Source organism: Falco cherrug, chromosome 4 (genome assembly GCF_023634085.1).
Source record: "Falco cherrug isolate bFalChe1 chromosome 4, bFalChe1.pri, whole genome shotgun sequence".
NCBI classification, from domain to species: Eukaryota; Metazoa; Chordata; class Aves; order Falconiformes; family Falconidae; genus Falco; species Falco cherrug.
In genome coordinates this window covers 29213562-29229787 of record NC_073700.1, presented here as the reverse complement: position 1 = coordinate 29229787, position 16226 = coordinate 29213562, and the positions used below count along the sequence as shown (strand labels likewise).

At 56.9% G+C, this 16226-nt stretch overlaps 1 protein-coding gene and 1 long non-coding RNA gene across 6 annotated transcripts in view; one reads left to right on the top strand and one right to left on the bottom strand.

Annotated features, from left to right (window-relative positions):
* Window positions 1-3398, bottom strand: part of TNRC18 (trinucleotide repeat containing 18) — a 59275-nt gene extending 55877 nt beyond the window's left edge. For 3 of the 5 annotated variants that reach the window (XM_055708447.1, XM_055708449.1, XM_055708450.1), the window contains exons 1-2: window positions 3124-3397; window positions 1449-1849 (exon numbers count right to left, since the gene is read on the bottom strand). In XM_055708447.1, the coding sequence (XP_055564422.1) occupies window positions 1449-1650 (202 nt within the window). In that variant the 5' untranslated portion in view covers window positions 1651-1849; window positions 3124-3397. Of the gene's footprint in view, window positions 1-1448; window positions 1850-2561; window positions 2854-3123 lie in introns of those variants that run through there. The other 2 variants (XM_055708451.1, XM_055708448.1) reach the window with 2 other exon arrangements.
* Window positions 3399-5185: 1787 nt separating this feature from the next.
* Window positions 5186-8722, top strand: LOC129736051 (uncharacterized). The gene is made up of 2 exons (XR_008732211.1): window positions 5186-6050; window positions 8239-8722. It is a non-coding gene; the product is annotated as an uncharacterized LOC129736051 (long non-coding RNA).
* The last annotated feature ends 7504 nt before the right edge of the window (window positions 8723-16226 follow it).

Sequence of the window (16226 nt, the reverse complement as noted above, 5' to 3'; positions counted from 1 at the left end):
GTCACCTCTCCACGCCCAGGGGAAAGAAAGGGAGGAAAAAAAAAATATAGGGAGCCGGAGAGGGAAATCAAACGGTCAGAAATGCCTCGCGTCCTCCCAGGGCAAACTCGGCAGCAGCCAGGCACAACAGCGAGCGGGCAGAGTGCGGGCAGGAGCGTACAACCCTGCCAGTGGCTGGGAAAGGGAGCTCAGAAAGGGGGAAAAATACAACTCCCTCCAAAAAAAAAGCAGTAATTTAAGCAAATAAATAAAAAGCTGACTGCGGAAAAAAAAATAATCCCCGTACGTTTCCATGTCTGCTTTTTTTTTTTTTTTTTTTTTTTAATGGAGAGGCAGCCGTGCGGCTGCCCGAGGATGGAGCTCGTTGAAAAGGGGAAAAAAAATACAAGGAGGGAGCAGTCCCTGCATGGAAGTTTTGGTTGCAGGTTTAAAAAAATAAGAATTACGGATAAAAAAGAAAAATAATACAAAAAGCACCAAAACACGCAGTGCCGGCAGCGCTGCCCGGGGGCGGCAGGGACCGGCCACCGCCCCCCGCCCCGGTGCGGGGACAATCACCCGATCGGCCCCGTTCCCCAGCCCGGGGCGGAGGGGGGTGCCCGGCCGTGGAGCACCCGGGGCAGCGCAGCCCCTTCCCCTCCGCACCCCGATCTGCCTCTCTCCCGTAAATCCGATTTATTCCACCAAACACTCGCAGCCGCCTCGGCAGGGATTTTCCTCGGTGCCAACAAAACCGTGCGCGGGGGGGATTTTTATCGGTTCGGAGCGATTTTTCCCTCCACGTTCCCTCATTTTCTTTTCCCCCTCCACGTTCCCTCATTTTCTTTTCCCCCTCCACGTTCCCTCATTTTCTTTTCCCCCTCCACGTTCCCTCATTTTCTTTTCCCCCTCCACGTTCCCTCATTTTCTTTTCCCCCTCCACGTTCCCTCATTTTCTTTTCCCCCTCCACGTTCCCTCATTTTCTTTTCCCCCTCCACGTTCCCTCATTTTCTTTTCCCCCTCCACGTTCCCTCATTTTCTTTTCCCCCTCCACGTTCCCTCATTTTCTTTTCCCCCTCCACGTTCCCTCATTTTCTTTTCCCCCTCCACGTTCCCTCATTTTCTTTTCCCCCTCCACGTTCCCTCATTTTCTTTTCCCCCTCCACGTTCCCTCATTTTCTTTTCCCCCTCCACGTTCCCTCATTTTCTTTTCCCCCTCCACGTTCCCTCATTTTCTTTTCCCCCTCCACGTTCCCTCATTTTCTTTTCCCCCAAATCAGAGCCAGGCAAAGCAGAAAAACCCTTGGGGAAACCGTGCGAAAAAGCTGCAAGCATACATATATACGTATCTATCTTATTACTGTGGTTTTTTTGCGCTTAAAGCCCCGCCGGCCCCGGGCCCGCCGCTGCCCGCGGAGGCGCAGGGAGGGAAGGCGGGGGGCTGCCGGGGGGGTCCGCGGAGCCTTACCCGGGTGGGAGTGGAGGCTGATGCCCGATGCGAGGAACTTGCCGGGCTGGAGGGCGGCGGGGAGCCCGGCGGCCATGGGCCCGGCGGCGGGGGCCAGGCGGCCGGTGGCTCCCAGGCGGTGGCTCTCCATGGCCAGCCCGGAGAGCAGCGGAGGGGGGCCGTGCACCGAGCGGGGGGGCCCGAAATCTCGGCCATCCATCATCCACTCGCCGGCTTCAAGGAGTCTCCCGGATCGCTGTCGGTGCCCGCCACCGCCTTCCCCCCCGCCCCCCCCACCCCCCCACCCCCCCCTCCTCCTCCTCCTCCCCCAAAAAAATCAGATGGTTTTCAAAAATAAGGCGTCCAAGCGTCCCATGGCGCGGTGCAGGGAGCCAGCCCCGGCGCGGCGGTCTCGGCGCTGCCTGCAAGAGAGAAGGGGGGTGCGGTGAGCCGACATGCCCCGACCCCCCAGCCCCAGCCGCCCCCCAGAAACACCCCTAAAACCCACCCTCACCTTCCCCCCCGGAGCCGCGGAGGGGAACGGGAGGGGCGCGGGGAGGGGGGGAAACCAAGGAAAACTTATGGCAAAGGGCGGGAAAAAAAATAAGAAGCATTTGAAAATAAGGGGTTTCAAATAAAACTAAAAATAAAAGTGTTACATTTATCCCGGCCGCAGCCGGGGAGCCCCGCCGCAGCGCCCGCAGCCCGGCCGCACTCAGCCGGCGGGGACGCGGCACCGCGTTTCTCCTCGCAGTGCAGGAAAACCCACCAAAAAAAAACCAAATCAACAAAAAGGTCTCCTCGATTCTCCCCCCTTTTTTTTTTCCTCTCTTTTTTTTTTTTTTTTTTTTTTTTTTTTTTGTACGCCCCCGTGGGGCTGCTTTACCCCGCCGAAAGCCGCCCGGGAGCGGGCAGCGCCCGCCGGAGAAACGGCTCCAGCGGCGGCTTCGCTCCGCCGCCCCGTTCCTCGCCGCTTTCCCCCATTCCCCGCCTTCAAATCGCCGCCCGGGATTTATTTTTTTTTATCTCCCGTTTCTCCCAGCGCCGCTCTCGCTCGGGAAAATAAGAACGCGTATTATTATTTCCCGACAGAGCGAAAAAAAAAAAAGAAAATATATAAAAGTATATTTGTACTTGCACTCCGATGAAACGATCCCCCCGCCCGGCGGGTTTTGCATGGGGATAGCGAGGAATAATAAACACTGCGGGGAATAAAGCGGGTTTTTCTCCCCCCCCGCCACCCCCCCCAGCGCTGCCGGAGCCCCGGGAGCCGCCGCTCCGCTCCGCCCCGGCTCCGCCGCCCTTCCCGGCTCCGCGCCGGCCGCTGCCAGCGCAGGGGAGGGGGTGCTGCCAGGCCAACGAATCGGTAGGGGAAAAAAAAAAAAAAAAAAAAAGAGAGAAAGAGAGGGGAAAAAGCAAAATAATGGGAAAAATCCCACCGCTTTTTTTTTATTATTATTTTGGTAAAATTCAAAAATTAAATCCTGCCTGAGCGGGGCGAGCCTCACCCCGGGGCTGCGGGAGCGGCCGGATCGCGGCTCCGAACCGGTCAGATGAGGGGAAATGGGTAAAAAGGGGCAAAACGCGGCCCTGGATGGGGCGGGGGGGGGGGGAAGAGGGGGGGCTGGGGCGAGGCGGGGGGGACGCGACACCCCCGCCCCGAGCGGGCCGCCCCGGGCCGGGGGCCGGGTCCTACCTCGGCGCGGTCAGGCCGCCTGTTGGCGGGGCATGGCGGCGGCGCGGGGCTGGGGCGGGGGGTGCCGGCTCGCCGCCCTGCCCGCCGCCCGGCTCCGCTCAGGGGCAGCGCGGCAGCGGCGCGGCGGCCGCGCCATGGAGCGGCGGGGCCCCGCCGAGCTGCAGCATCGCCTCCACCCCCCTGGCCGGCCCCGCGCGCGGCTCGGCGGCGCTTAAAAAAAAGGAGGGAAAAAAAAAAAATTAAAAAAATTAAAAAGAAGGGGGAGCGCGAGCGTGGGGCGGGAGGCAGGGAAGGGGAAAAAAAAAAAGAAAAAAAAAAAGGAAGGGGGGGGTAGGGGGCGGTGGCGCCGGGGCCATGAAACACGCATTGTTCTCCGCGCGGCTGGGGCGGGCCCGGCGCCATCCGGCGCTTCCCCATTGGCCGGGGGCCTGCCACTCACCGGCGGGTAAACAGGCGGCGGTTTCCAGGCCCCCCGCTCCCCCGCCCCTCGCGGTGAGGCGCTCCCGCCGCCGTTTCCAGGCCCCCCCCCACTCTCCCGCTCGGAGCTGGCGGCGGTTGGCGGGGGAAGCGGCCTCGGGTCGTGTGTGTATCGTCCCCCCCGCTCGCCATGTCCCTCCCCACTCTGGGCAAGCTGCCGGGGGTGTGAGGAAGGAGGGGGTCCACCCCGCGACCCCCTCTCTCCCTTTTTATTATCTGTGGGGTTTAAATCCTTCTCCCCGGGCGCCCCCCCGCCGGGCCCGGGCTGAGGGACGTGAGGCCCCCCCCGGAGAGCGCTGAGGGGGAAGCGCCGCCGGGCCCTCTCCCACGGCCCCGCCGCGGACAAAGCGCCCTTTCAGGCAGCGAGGGGAGGGCCCCCTTCCCTCCCCACGGGCCCCGCCCCCCCAAAAAATTTAAAAATAGGGTGAAAAGGAAGGCTGGGGGAGGAGACTGCCCCCGCCCCCCCGTTCCGATTGAACCAAAACTCCGTTTTTTCCAGCGGGGCTTGGCGCGAGAAACGGGCGGGAGAAGCCGCGGGGCCGGGCGGGGGGCACGGTCCCCCCAGCGCTGCCCGCCGGGGCTGGGGCTCTACCCGCCGTCCGGCCCAACTTTTACTTTTCTTTTTTGTTTGGGTTTGTTTTGTTTTTGGTTTTAATTTTATTTTTTCCTTGTGCACCGGGGCGGACACCCCATCAGTGCCAACAATCGTGTCCGCCCGTGTCCCGTCCCGTCCCCCCCCCCCCAAGAACCTCCCAACCCACCGCCCAGCTTATTTAATATTTTTTTAAATATCGGCTTTTATAACGAAGGGGGGAGTTTAATTTAATGCCGATATAAATTAAAAATAGTAATAATAAAGACACACACCCCCCCCCGGCACGCCCGGGCAGGAGAGTTTCGAGGCGCCCGCTGGGGCAGCCGCCAGAAAAGGGGCGAAATAGCCCCAAAATCGGGAGCTGGAGCGGCCCCGGACACCCACCCCCCACGACACCCCCTCCTCACGACACCCCCTCCCCACGACACCCCCCAGCACTTCCCTGCTTATTTTTAATCGTTTTAAGAAAAGCGGCGCCGCATTCCTCGAAAAGCTGTCACGCTCCAAGAGCCGCTGCGTTTAAGGCGAAAAAAAAAATTGTTTTTATTTATATCTAAAAGCAAAACGCGGCTGCGTCAGAGGCGAGGGCTCAAACCCCGATGCTGCCAAGGGGAGGGCGCTTTTTTTTTTTTCCGCGTCTCCTTTAGTAAACCAAAAACGGGGAATTGGGGAAAAAAATATTAATGGCTTCGTCGCTTTTATGTGGCTTTAAAAGCATATTTTATAAATGTTTAATGCCTTCACGCCCGGACCTCCCCGCCGCTGTCCCCGGGACGGGGGGCTGGCATGCCATAAATCAGGGAAATGCTAATAAAAACCCCGGCCCGGGCGTGGCGGGGGGGCGGCCCCCTCCCCCGCGGCTCCGGCCCTTCCCCTTCCCCCTCCCCCTCCCCCTCCCCCTCCCCCTCCTCCTCCTCCTCCTCCTCCTCTTCTCCCCCTCCTCCCCCCGGCCGGGAGCCATCTTGTAGCAGCGCAGCAGCTCGGGGCTGGGACAACGCTGCTGCAAAGCACCGAACAGCCCTCCCCCTCCAAAAAATATCCCCCCCCCCTCCCATAGATAGATACAAATTTTTATTATCATCATCATTATTTTTCCCTCTGAGGCGCGGTGCTGCGGCTGCCCTGGGGGCGGGCACCATTTTCCCACCATCTTCCATATTAACGCTCCCCCCCCCCCCTTTTTTTTTTCCTCCCGATTATCCCCCCGAGCAGGGGGACTCCCCCGCTGCAGCTGTCCCCGGGGGGGGGGGGGGGGCACCGCAGGGGGGCGCCGGGCTGGGGCCGCAAAGGTCCCAGGGAATTGGGGGGGGGCGCTCCCACATTTTCCCCGCAAAGCCTTACCGCAAACGCCGCCTTCTCCAAAAATACCCATTTAAAAATAAATATACATATATATATAGAATAACCGGGGGGGTCCCGCGAGCAGCCGCTTGCTCAGCACCGCCTTGCCACCCCACCCCCCCACCCCCCCGCCACCGGGGCCGGTGCCCCGGGCTCCCGGCAGGTTCCCACGGTGCCGCCCGCCCCCGGGCCGCCCCCCGCCCCGGGGAGGGGGCACCCCCGCCCGCCCTGCGCACCCGGTTCTCGCCCTCCATCTCCCCTCACGTTCTCTTCCCTTAGTTTCCTTTATTTTCTTTTTTCTCCCTTTTTCTTTTTTTCTCACGTTTTTCCCGTTTTTCTTTTTTTTTTTCAAACCCCCCCCCCCCCCCTCCCCGGAACATGAAATTCTCTCCGGGCCGCCCCTCCTCTCCCGGGCCCCGCGGAGGCGGCGGGGAGCGGGCAGGAGGCAGCGGAGCGGTGCGGAGCTCACAGCCCCTGGCCCTGCACCGGGCATTGCCCCCCCCCGGGGATGCAGGTAGGACAGGGGAGGGGGGCTGGAATGGGGGGGGGGATCGGTCTGAAGACATGCGAGGCAAAGCAAACTGATCCCCCCCTCCCAATGCATCTTCCCCCATTTTGGGGAGCTGCCAAGGTTGGGGGCGGGGGGGGGGCACACGCCTGCTCGTTGCAAACCCGGCACTCGACTGCACCCACAGGCTGGAAGCAGGCCCTATGGAACCCCACCGCATCCCCGGCCGGCAGCTGGGACCCCCCCCGCGCCCCAATAAACCCCGCCGTGACCCCCATCGGCAGGCTCGGCAGCCCCAGGGCTGGGGGTGCTGTGCACCCCTTTCGCCCGGCGTTTTTAACGTGCTTGTTACACGTTTTCAGGGTGTTTTTGGAGCTATATTTAAAGCGTGCAGTCAGTGGCTGGATTTAGAAAACCAGGCATAAATCACATTAAAACACGGACGGCGATGATCCCAACGCAGCAGCAAAGCTTTGCCCTGATTTTATCCCCCCCCCCCCCCCCCCATCTTAAAAGCAGAACCGAGTCCAGCAGCGGGATTCTGTCCCCCCCAGATAAAATGCTGTGGGGGCAGAGGTGAGATACGAAGGCAAGGGGGTCCCTGCTGGGATTTATTCTGATGAATCCTGGGGGATTTATTTATCTGGGGGGAGGCTGATTAATTCACAAGCACCAGGTCCCTCCCCACCCCAGCCCACTTGCCTGCAAGGAAAGAGCTGCCATCCATGGGGAGGGGGCTGCGGGGTGGGGGGGTCTCTATGAGGAGATCCCTGGGGAAACAGCTTGGGAACCAAGCAAAGAATTCCTGATTAATGACCAGAACAGCTCAGGATTTCGTTTTTCTCCATAAATCCTGGCTGATTATAAACCCTGTGCTCAGCCTGGCTGCGGGCTTTGCACGGGGCTGGGGGGAGCCCGAGAGACCCCCCCCTCCCCGGGGCTGTGCCCAATGCCTGGGAGCAGCTGGAGGGTGCAGCATCCTCGCACCATCCTGGTGCTGCTGACCCATCGCCCCACCAGTGTGCGAGAAGGGCCACAGGGGACACGGGGTCGTGGCTGGTGCCCACCCGTTCTATTCACAGCAATTCCCATCCCGTGGCTCTGGGGTTTGTAAAGCCAAACGTCTCCCAAACCACAGGCTGGTTGTAAAGTCCAAATAAAGCCTGCTGGTTTTCTTCCTGGCCCGGCACGGGTGGGCGGGTGTGTATGCACCCAACCACCCTGCTCTCCCACTCGGCCACCGGCGTACTCGCTTCCCCCACCAAACCCTGAGCTGGGACGCTCCCACTGCTGGGTGCCCTGTGCTCCTCGGCCTCGGTGAAGCCCCTAGTACTGGGCTTTTGTCACAGCTAGACTGGATCTTTGATAGATCTGGGTGGTTTTCTTTTTTTTTTTTCTTTTCCCCCTTTACTCAATAATAAGCTTTTTGCATCCAAGATTGGGGGGGGAAAAACAGGCAGGGAGGAAGGCTGACATGCACAACCCATAGAGAGCTTTGAGAGGAGCGTGAATCCCAAAGCTGTCATTACTGCCTGTGTTTTTCGGCTACAGACCGGCTGCTAAATTGGTTGTAAGGCGCGGAAACGGCAGTTACACCTTTCAGCGGAAAAAATGTGGGTTAGTGGAGAAACGTGCACGGGAAACCTCCCCAAACCTGCAATCCCCACGTAACACCCCAGTATTAGAGGTTCTGCATCTGTGAGTTTAAAACAATCCTACACCCAGGCGAACGGGAATGCTGAGCTCCGAATGACAAGATCTTCTACATCAACAGAGTGAATTGGGGATTTTTCCCTTGATCTGTCAGTTAAATCAAAAATATCCTCCTGGATGCAGGACACGAGCGAGCGAGAGGCTGTAGCATGTCCTATTTTGAGGTTTGATATAAAATAGATACCCTTGGCTTCAGCATTTCTCCGTAGCCCGGCCCACAGGAGCTGCAGGTACTTTCATATGCATACAAAACATTTTAAAATGGAAAATATTCACAGCTGCTCTTGCCGTTCTGACAGGGGGGAAGGAATCGCCAAGCATGTTAAGGAGATATTAAAAGCTGTGGTTTGAAGCTCCTAAAGCATTTACTCAGCAGGAGATCCAGAGAAAGAAGTTTAGAAGTTAACTGCATACTTGTGTGCCTTTGCTCTGTCCTTCTTAAAATTCACCTCTCCTATCTGCTTCTAATTTAAACAAGCAGAGCCCTCCAGGAACTGGAAAATCCGGATTTGCAGCATCTCCCAGGGAAAGATGATTTCCTACGTGCCCCCCCAGCGCGAGGGTCCTGCTGAAGGTTAAACTCGCGAGTGCCTCTGGTTTTGCACCACATTAATCTCCCCCCAAAATAAAAAGACCCAAGGGAATGCCGGTGAGAACTGCCCCCATGTTGCCAGCTGTCCCTGGCTTCGTCCCATCCCTCTTCCAGAGCCCGGCACAGATTTCACCACCGCTGCCGGCATTAAATGTTTGTCCCCACACCGTGCTGTGGTCTGCTTCGGCTTTCCTGCCTGAAAACAAGGTAAACCCATCTGCCTCCCCGGGGTACATTATCATGGCTTAAAATTAACACTCACAAATGTATTTTCAAATCCCTTCATGAAAGGCGCCAGAAGTGCTAGGTGTTATTAGAATAGATCTTTCGCCTTTTAACAGCTGTTAATTGCCATTAAAACCAAACATCCACAGCTTTATTGGAACAGCATCTGAATTTCCGTGTCGCACGCTGTGCGTTGCAAAGCCTGCGTCTGCGCTCGGTCTTGCTTTCTTGCACGTGCCAGCCTGACATGACGAGGTGTGATCGATAAATCCTATCGCAGTGGTAGTTATCTTGCATACTGGGACCCATTTGGGGGTCCTGCGATGCCAGGCTTCTTCCTTCGCCCTCCCCCCCCACGCTGCAAGTTGTTGCACCAGATGTGCCATCATTGCAAGAAACTCAAACTCCCCGCCCCAGACTTGCTAAAAGAAAAGAAGATGGGATGCAAAACCTGCTCCCAAAAATACCCCGAAGGAGCGAGCAGGAGCCTGCCCTCGAGGAAATGGGTCGCTAAGGCTGAATCCAGCCTGCAGCTGCCAGCCAAAGCACGTGCTGGGTGTCACAGGAATGAGAATAGCCTGCTGTGACAAACGCGGAGTAAATCAAATTCATTAACAGGCCGGGCCGGGCCAGGGAGGCGGGGGGGGGGGGGCTGCCAGCCCTGCCCTCCCTGCAGCCACTGTGCTGGGGGCTCCATTCCCTGCACCCTCTGGGGTCCGTCCAGCTGCCCCCATCCACAGCAGCCCCCCATCACCTTGTGGCCCGGGATCTGGGACTGCCGTACAGAGAAGCCAAGCACCAGGCAGGGGAGAAACCCTTGGGAAAATGTTGTGGCAGGAGTTTTCCCTGTGTCCAGGAAGCTGCTGGCTCCTTGCATCCTTTGCGGGTATTTTATGGATGCACCAAATGCTGGCACTCGGCTACAAGTCCCCTGCCACAACCTACGCCAGGTACCAAACCGCTGATGCTAAAATGTGCGAGATGGGTTCGGCGAGGCAAAAGGGGAAGAAATATCTGTGGTTCCAAGCCCTCGAGCATCTTATTAGACTCTAGTATTTCACCCGAAACCCCAGTCCAAAGAGGAGGTGCCCAAGGCTATCCCCTCTCTTTTCCCATCACCCTAGTCCTCTGCACAGCCCCGAGAGGAGCCAAGGGGGAAGGAGCAGTTGGACAAGACGAGCCCTTTCTGCTCCACAGAGCTCATCAGCCAGCAGCACTGGGCTTATAATTATTATTTCCTTAAAGACGAGCTGAGCAGCTATAGACAAAAAAAGTGCCCTCTTGTCGGAGCTGGAATTTGATGTCCTAACGACTGTTTTTGTGCCGTGCCTGTTAGAGGAAAGAGCTCGGCAGGAGGGGGAAAGAGAGATTTAATTATAGAGCTGCATTGTGATTTTGCACACATAGCTGGCTGTTGTAATCAGGTTACAAGTGTATCTGATTTTCTTCCCTCCCCTCCCTCTTCCTCCTCTTTCTATTCTATTCTTTTTTTTCCTCTCCCCTTTTTTCCTTTCGGTGGTCCAAATTAGTTGCTTATGTTTGGGTGTTACAGAGACAAGCTGTTATTTGGCTTCGCTGAAGATCTTGATCAAGGGAACAATGTTTCCGAAGAGCCTCTGCAGCTCTTTGCTGTAGAAATCCAGCAGTTCCCAGCTCCGGCAGAAGCCCCCGGGCTGTGCCAGGCACTCGCATCCCACCATCCTGGGGCTCCCCTCCCACCACCACCATAAGGGGACACATACCTATACATCTGCCCCCCACTCCATGCTCCCCACCAAATCCCTGCACATCCAGGGTTCCCTCAATAAACAGAGGCTTTTGAAGAAGAGGAGGAGCCCTATTCACCTCTGTTGGGGTGGGAGGAAGAGAAGAGAGGAGAAAATAATGTTTTTAAAAGCAACTTTATATTTTTTCTATCCAAGACAAGTGATGCTGCACTTGGATTGGGGACTGTTGTTGGGTTCATTTAGGAATCCATTGTTGTCCATGTGAATTCTTTTTTACATTTCAAATAACAGGATTATTTCCCCAGGGGGTAATATCCTGTAATTTGAACACAATAATGGGAATAAATTACTTACTTAGAACTAATAACGACAGCCTGATTCCAATATATATAGAACTGTAACAGCTTTGGTTAGTTAAAGTGTAATTGTGTCGACGGATGACATTTTCTTTCAAAGGAATCTGAATGACTTTTAATTAAATTTTCTGGGGATGGGGAAGAGAGGGAGAAATACTCTGAGAGATCTCGGCTTCCAGGGCTGCTGGCAGGTCCCAGCTGTGGCACCCCAAGCCAGGCATCACCCCAAGCCGAGCATCACCCCAAGCTGAGCATCGCCCCGAGCCAGGCATCGCCCCGTGGTTGCAGCATTTCCAGACCAGGCACATAACTGGGGAGAAGGAAACCGCTGCCAAGCCCCATGGCCAAGAGAGGTCTGCAAGGTTGCAGGGCAAGGAGAAGGGACAGTTTCCTCCACCCCAGTTTGCCCAGTTTAGCATTCCCAGGGGCCAGATTGGCACCGACCAGACAGGACGGTACTGGCCCACCAACCACTGGGCTACCTCCAGCCTCGAGCATGGATGCTGCGTTTCAGCCATCCCCCTCGAGATGCAGGGATGCTGCAGTGAGAGCCCACTGGGCCCCCAGCACACTCACCCTGTCATCGTCCCCCAGAGCATCGCCTCCGCTGCTGCTCCGGATGCGCAGGGAGGGATGGAGGGGATGGTGAGGATGGTGAGGATGGACAGGATGGAGCCCAGCCCATTTCCCCAGCTCCAGCCTAGGCCAGGCAGAGGGCAGGGCAGTACCTGTACCCTGCCTTGGGCACCTGTACCTGCCTCTACCTCTGCAGGGGAACAGAGGAGCTGACAGAGAGCAGGATGCACCGGCAGCCAGGCAGGGCAGCTCTGCCGCTAATATTGCCAATATTGCCGATATTGCTACCTGGGCCTGGGGTGCTGTCCCACGGGGGGTCCCCAGCGAGGGCAGCTCTGCCCAAGGGGGACCTGCACCAGCAGCTGTGCATCCCAGCTCCCCACCCAAAACTCACCCTAAAACTCCCCTGCAAGTCCTGGGCTTTGCAACTCTCCCCACCACTGGCTTCACTGCCAACCGCTCCTCAGGTTTATTTTTGAATCAGAAGCACGCGAGGTTCCCTTTGGAGGTAAAAAATAATTAAAAAAAAGCATCTTTGAGCCACAGCATGCAGAAAGCCAAGTTCCTGCCCCGAAATATCTCCGAGAGGAGCAGTATGCTGCTGCCAGCAGCTCCAGCCTCCTCCAGGACTCGTTTTCCTCTGTTTATCTTGAAAATATTTCTGCGCTGAGGTCCCACCCCGCGCGGTGGAGCCCTGCGAGGCTGCCTTCAGCCTGACACACGGCCTCTTGTTTATCCAGAGCAAGTTTTACAAATAGCTTATTAAGTCCAGAGGTCTGTTTGCTGGAGGAAAACCTCGCGGAGCAACCCCTGCAGCCCCCCCCCCCCCAAGGCTTCTGCCAGCTAGCCCCCCCGCAACCCCTCTGACATGCATCGAGTGGCTCGGGCCTCTGTGGCAGCGGACATCGGTGTCTGCTGGGTTTTAGAATTGCCCATGAATTAAAAAACCAAGTGTGCTGATGATGGAGCTCCCACCACCCTCATTCTCTCCCTGCTCCTGAGACTGATGTCCCGGCTGGGATTTCAGCGCAGCGATGCCATGGCACTGCCAGCTCTGGTTTGTGATCCCACAGCGGCAGCTGCCAGGTAATTTTTGCTTTTTGCAAGACCCCGCTGCAAAGACTGCTCGTTTTAGAGGGTTTGCAAGGACTACGCGCTTCAGGGGTTGCTGGATTGGTCGTGCTTTGGGGGTTGCTGTAAACATACCTGGGCCCATGAGAGATGAGGACAGTCGAATGCTGCATACAAAGGTCCTGGCAGGAGCCTGGTGGGACTGTGCCTCAGTTTCCCTGCCTGTGCCTCTGCTGCCTGCCCAGCCCCAGGAGCACCCAGGAGCAGCTGGGATGGAGGGTTTCAGCCCTCAGCAAACAACATCAGGATGTCCCACGGGGCTCTAGCCCAACCACGGACACTCCATGGCCAAGGGTCCAGCAATTCCCTGCCCGAGCACCTCTGTCCCTGCTGCCACCGCTGCCCTTGGCGAGCAGGACAGGAGCCTGGCTGTGCCCTCTCCCTGCCCTCACTCCCCAGCGCTGGACCTGGGCACCCAGCCCGAGCGTCCCCAACCCAGGACCCTCTAAAGCATCGCTGCCAGAGCACGCACCCACGCGAAAACCCATAACACAGAAACATTCATAACCTGGCTGATGAGATTAAATTACCTGCCCCTGGAAGAATAAAGGAGGCATTCAGCCATTTTTTAAATGTCTTTTCCCCTGCCAAGGCCAGACACCACGGTGACGGTCACGCACAGAGGCAAAGAAACATAAGCCTTTGCCTCTCCCTCTGAGGGTGACCCCAATCCGCCCCACGTCCCCCCCTTCCCTGACCCTTTAACACCCAGGAAAGCACATGCTTTGCTCACCCGTCATGAGCTCCCTTATCTTTTAATAAAACCTTTAAGAGCAGAAGTCAGGCAGTGCTGGCACAAAGGCAACTAAACCTCCTCCCGGGACATTAATCATTTTCTTTGACACGTTTTGCTAATTAGCCAAAGCATTTGCCTTGACAGGGGAGAAACTGGGGCCTGGGGGAAAAAAAAAAAAAAAGAAGGGGGAGAGGTAGAAAGGGAGGAAAAAATGGGGGAGAAGAGCTGACGTTGCTCCTGTGACATCCAGCATCCCTGGGCATCACCTCGCTGGGAGAAGACCCAGCCCCAGCCCAGGGTTACTGGGACATGGTGATCTGTGACACACCTAGCGTCATAGAATGGTTTAGGTTGGAAAAAACCTTTAATATCTTCAAGCCCAATCATTAACCCAGCACTGCCAAGCCCACCACTAAACCAGGTCCCTAAGCACTGCGTGTAGGTGGCTGCTAACCCCTCCAGGGATGGTGACTCCACCTCCCTGGGCAGCCTGTCCCAGTGCCTGACCACCTTTGTAGTGAAGACATTTTCCCTAATATCCAGCCTAAACCCCCGGCGCAGCCCGAGGCCGTTTGCTCTTGCCCCATCGCTTGTTCCCGGGGCGCAGAGACCGACCCCCCCTGCCCACAGCCCCTGTCAGGCAGCTGGAGGGAGCGATCAGGTCCCCCCCGAGCCCCCTGCTCTCCAGGCTGACCCCCCCCAGCTCCCCCAGCCGCTCCCCACAGGGCTTGTGCCCCAGCCCCTTCCCCAGCCCCTGCCCGGCTCTGGACACGCTCCAGCCCCTCCACGCCCCCCTGGCAGTGAGGGGCCACAGCTGAGCCCAGGGTTCGAGGGGCGGCCGCACCAGTGCCCCCAGTGCAGGGGGACGGGCACTGCCCTGGCCCTGCTGGCCACGCTGGTTCGGGTACCAGCCAGGATGCTGCTGGCCACCTTGGCCACCCGGGCACACGGCCGGCTCCTGCCCAGCGGCTGTTGGCCAGCCCCCCCAGGCCCTTTCCCTCTGGGCAGTTCCCAGCCCCCTGCCCCAGCCCGCAGCGCTGCGGGAGGTTACCTTCCCCATCCCACTCCTTATTACCCCAGTTATTACACGTTGCAGCAGCCGTGGGTTATTTGAAACATGCTGTTTGGAGGTTTAACTCACTGATTTATCTTTTACATGGCTGTTAATCCTCGAGACACATGTTTTCTATCAGCTGTTGATATTTAACATACAATAAGTGTCTTATTAAATCGCAGTGACTGGCTCCATGCAGACCGCTCCCCCAAAACCTGCCCTGGGGGCACCCCGAAGGCAGGCAGGGCACCCAGCTCAGGCACCCCTTTTGGGTGCACAACACGTTATACCTAACAGTGAGAGAAATACAGAGCGGTGAATGCTCTGCTGCAGCAAGAATTCAGCCTTTAAATGGGGTCTTTGAACCCCTAAGCGGTCACCTCTCCACACATGGGGAGAACCCCTTGCAATTTTAAAAAATATATTATTTTAAAGGGTTTTCTGGCAATGCTGTGGTGGCCAGTGATTGCAGGGATGAGCCCATCCCAGGCAGGACCAGCTACTGCCCCAGCATGACTTCTTTTTCCAAGACTCCAACCCAGTTTTCATAGGACCTGATGGTTTTTTGGGGGTAGGAACCATAGAAAGAGCAATCCATAGTGAAATCACTCTAATCCACTGTATTGGAAAAAAAAAATCCCAAGGAGAAACCATCGCCTGCTCATGCCTGCCCCCAGCCCAGCACGATAAAACATTGGCTCCTGTCCCATCACTTAACATCAGCTCTCCATCCGAACCGCCTCGAGAAGAGCAGGGCAGAAAACCACATGGCACAATCCCCTTTTCTCCGCAAAAACAAGCGTGAGGACAACTAAATTGGGTGATACAGTCCCCCACACACTGGAAGAGCACCTACCCGTGGGTGTCCCCAGCCCACAGTGGCTTGGCTGTCCCCATCGTCGGGTACGAGCGAGTGAGAGCAGCATCCCGGAGCCAAGCCAGTCCTTTGGGTAGTGTTAAAAAACTAAGTCACAGCTCTTTGCTCCTCTTCAGCACAAGCTTCTCATTGCTGCGGGATGACACACACCGCCCCCTCCAAAACAAGGCGCTTTATTATTATTCTGTTTCTAATTTGGGGGTTGGAAATAATTTTCCATCCCAGCTTCCAAACTAAACCATCCCCCCCCCAAAAAAAACCAAAAAAAACAACCACTGATCTGCTTTCCAGAGAGCGGTGGCAGGGTTGGTTCTTTGTATGACGAGTCAGGGGGGAAAGCTCATGGCAGTGAGGGATGCACTGAGGAGCATCCCTCTCCATGCCCATTCCAAGAAAAAACATTTTTTAAAGCCAATTCAGTTAAATATAGAGCTGCCCCAGGCTCCCTCTGTGACTGGCCGGGGCTGGGATGGGCTGGTCCCACTGGGAAGGGGCCATACTCCATCCCTGTCCTCTGAAGGATGGGGGCGGGGAAGGAGGTGAAAGGCAAGTATTTGGGAAGCAGCGCGGTGCTGGGAACCCAAAGCGTAAATCAGCATCATTCACCATTTTGAGTGTTTTAACCCAAATCTACCCATGGATCCTGCTTGCTCCCTGCAAGGCAACAAGGAGCCAAGCCACACAGCGAGGTCCCACTTCACCCTGTCCTGCCTGGCTCTGGGGACAGTGGGGACACCCAGAAAGAGCCAGGCTGAGTCCCCACCCTGTCACCCCAGGTCGTGCCACAAACCTTGCCGAGAGGCTGGGGGGGCCCCATGCAGCCGGCGGTGCTGGCAAGCGTGCTGAAACCAGCACGCAAGGAGCTGGCGTGGGGCGGTGGAAACCCTCCAAGCTTCCTCTGCTGTTGTATAAGAGCCGCTCAACAATAATAATCCAAAAAAAATTCAACCCTGGGAGCGCGACCAGGCTGCTTCCCAGGTGGCCAACAGAGCATGGTTTGCACAGCCAGCCCTGCACACAGGCAGGGAGAAAAAAAATTGCCTTCAGGTGAGGCAAGCTCCACAGGAAGGTCAGGATCCCAAATATTTTCATACCAAAGATCTTTATTAAAAAAAAAAAAAGGGAGAGCAAGGCACAGTGGCAGAAACACCCGTCATGCTGAGCGGCTGCTGCAAAACAAGTATTTTCCGTGAGT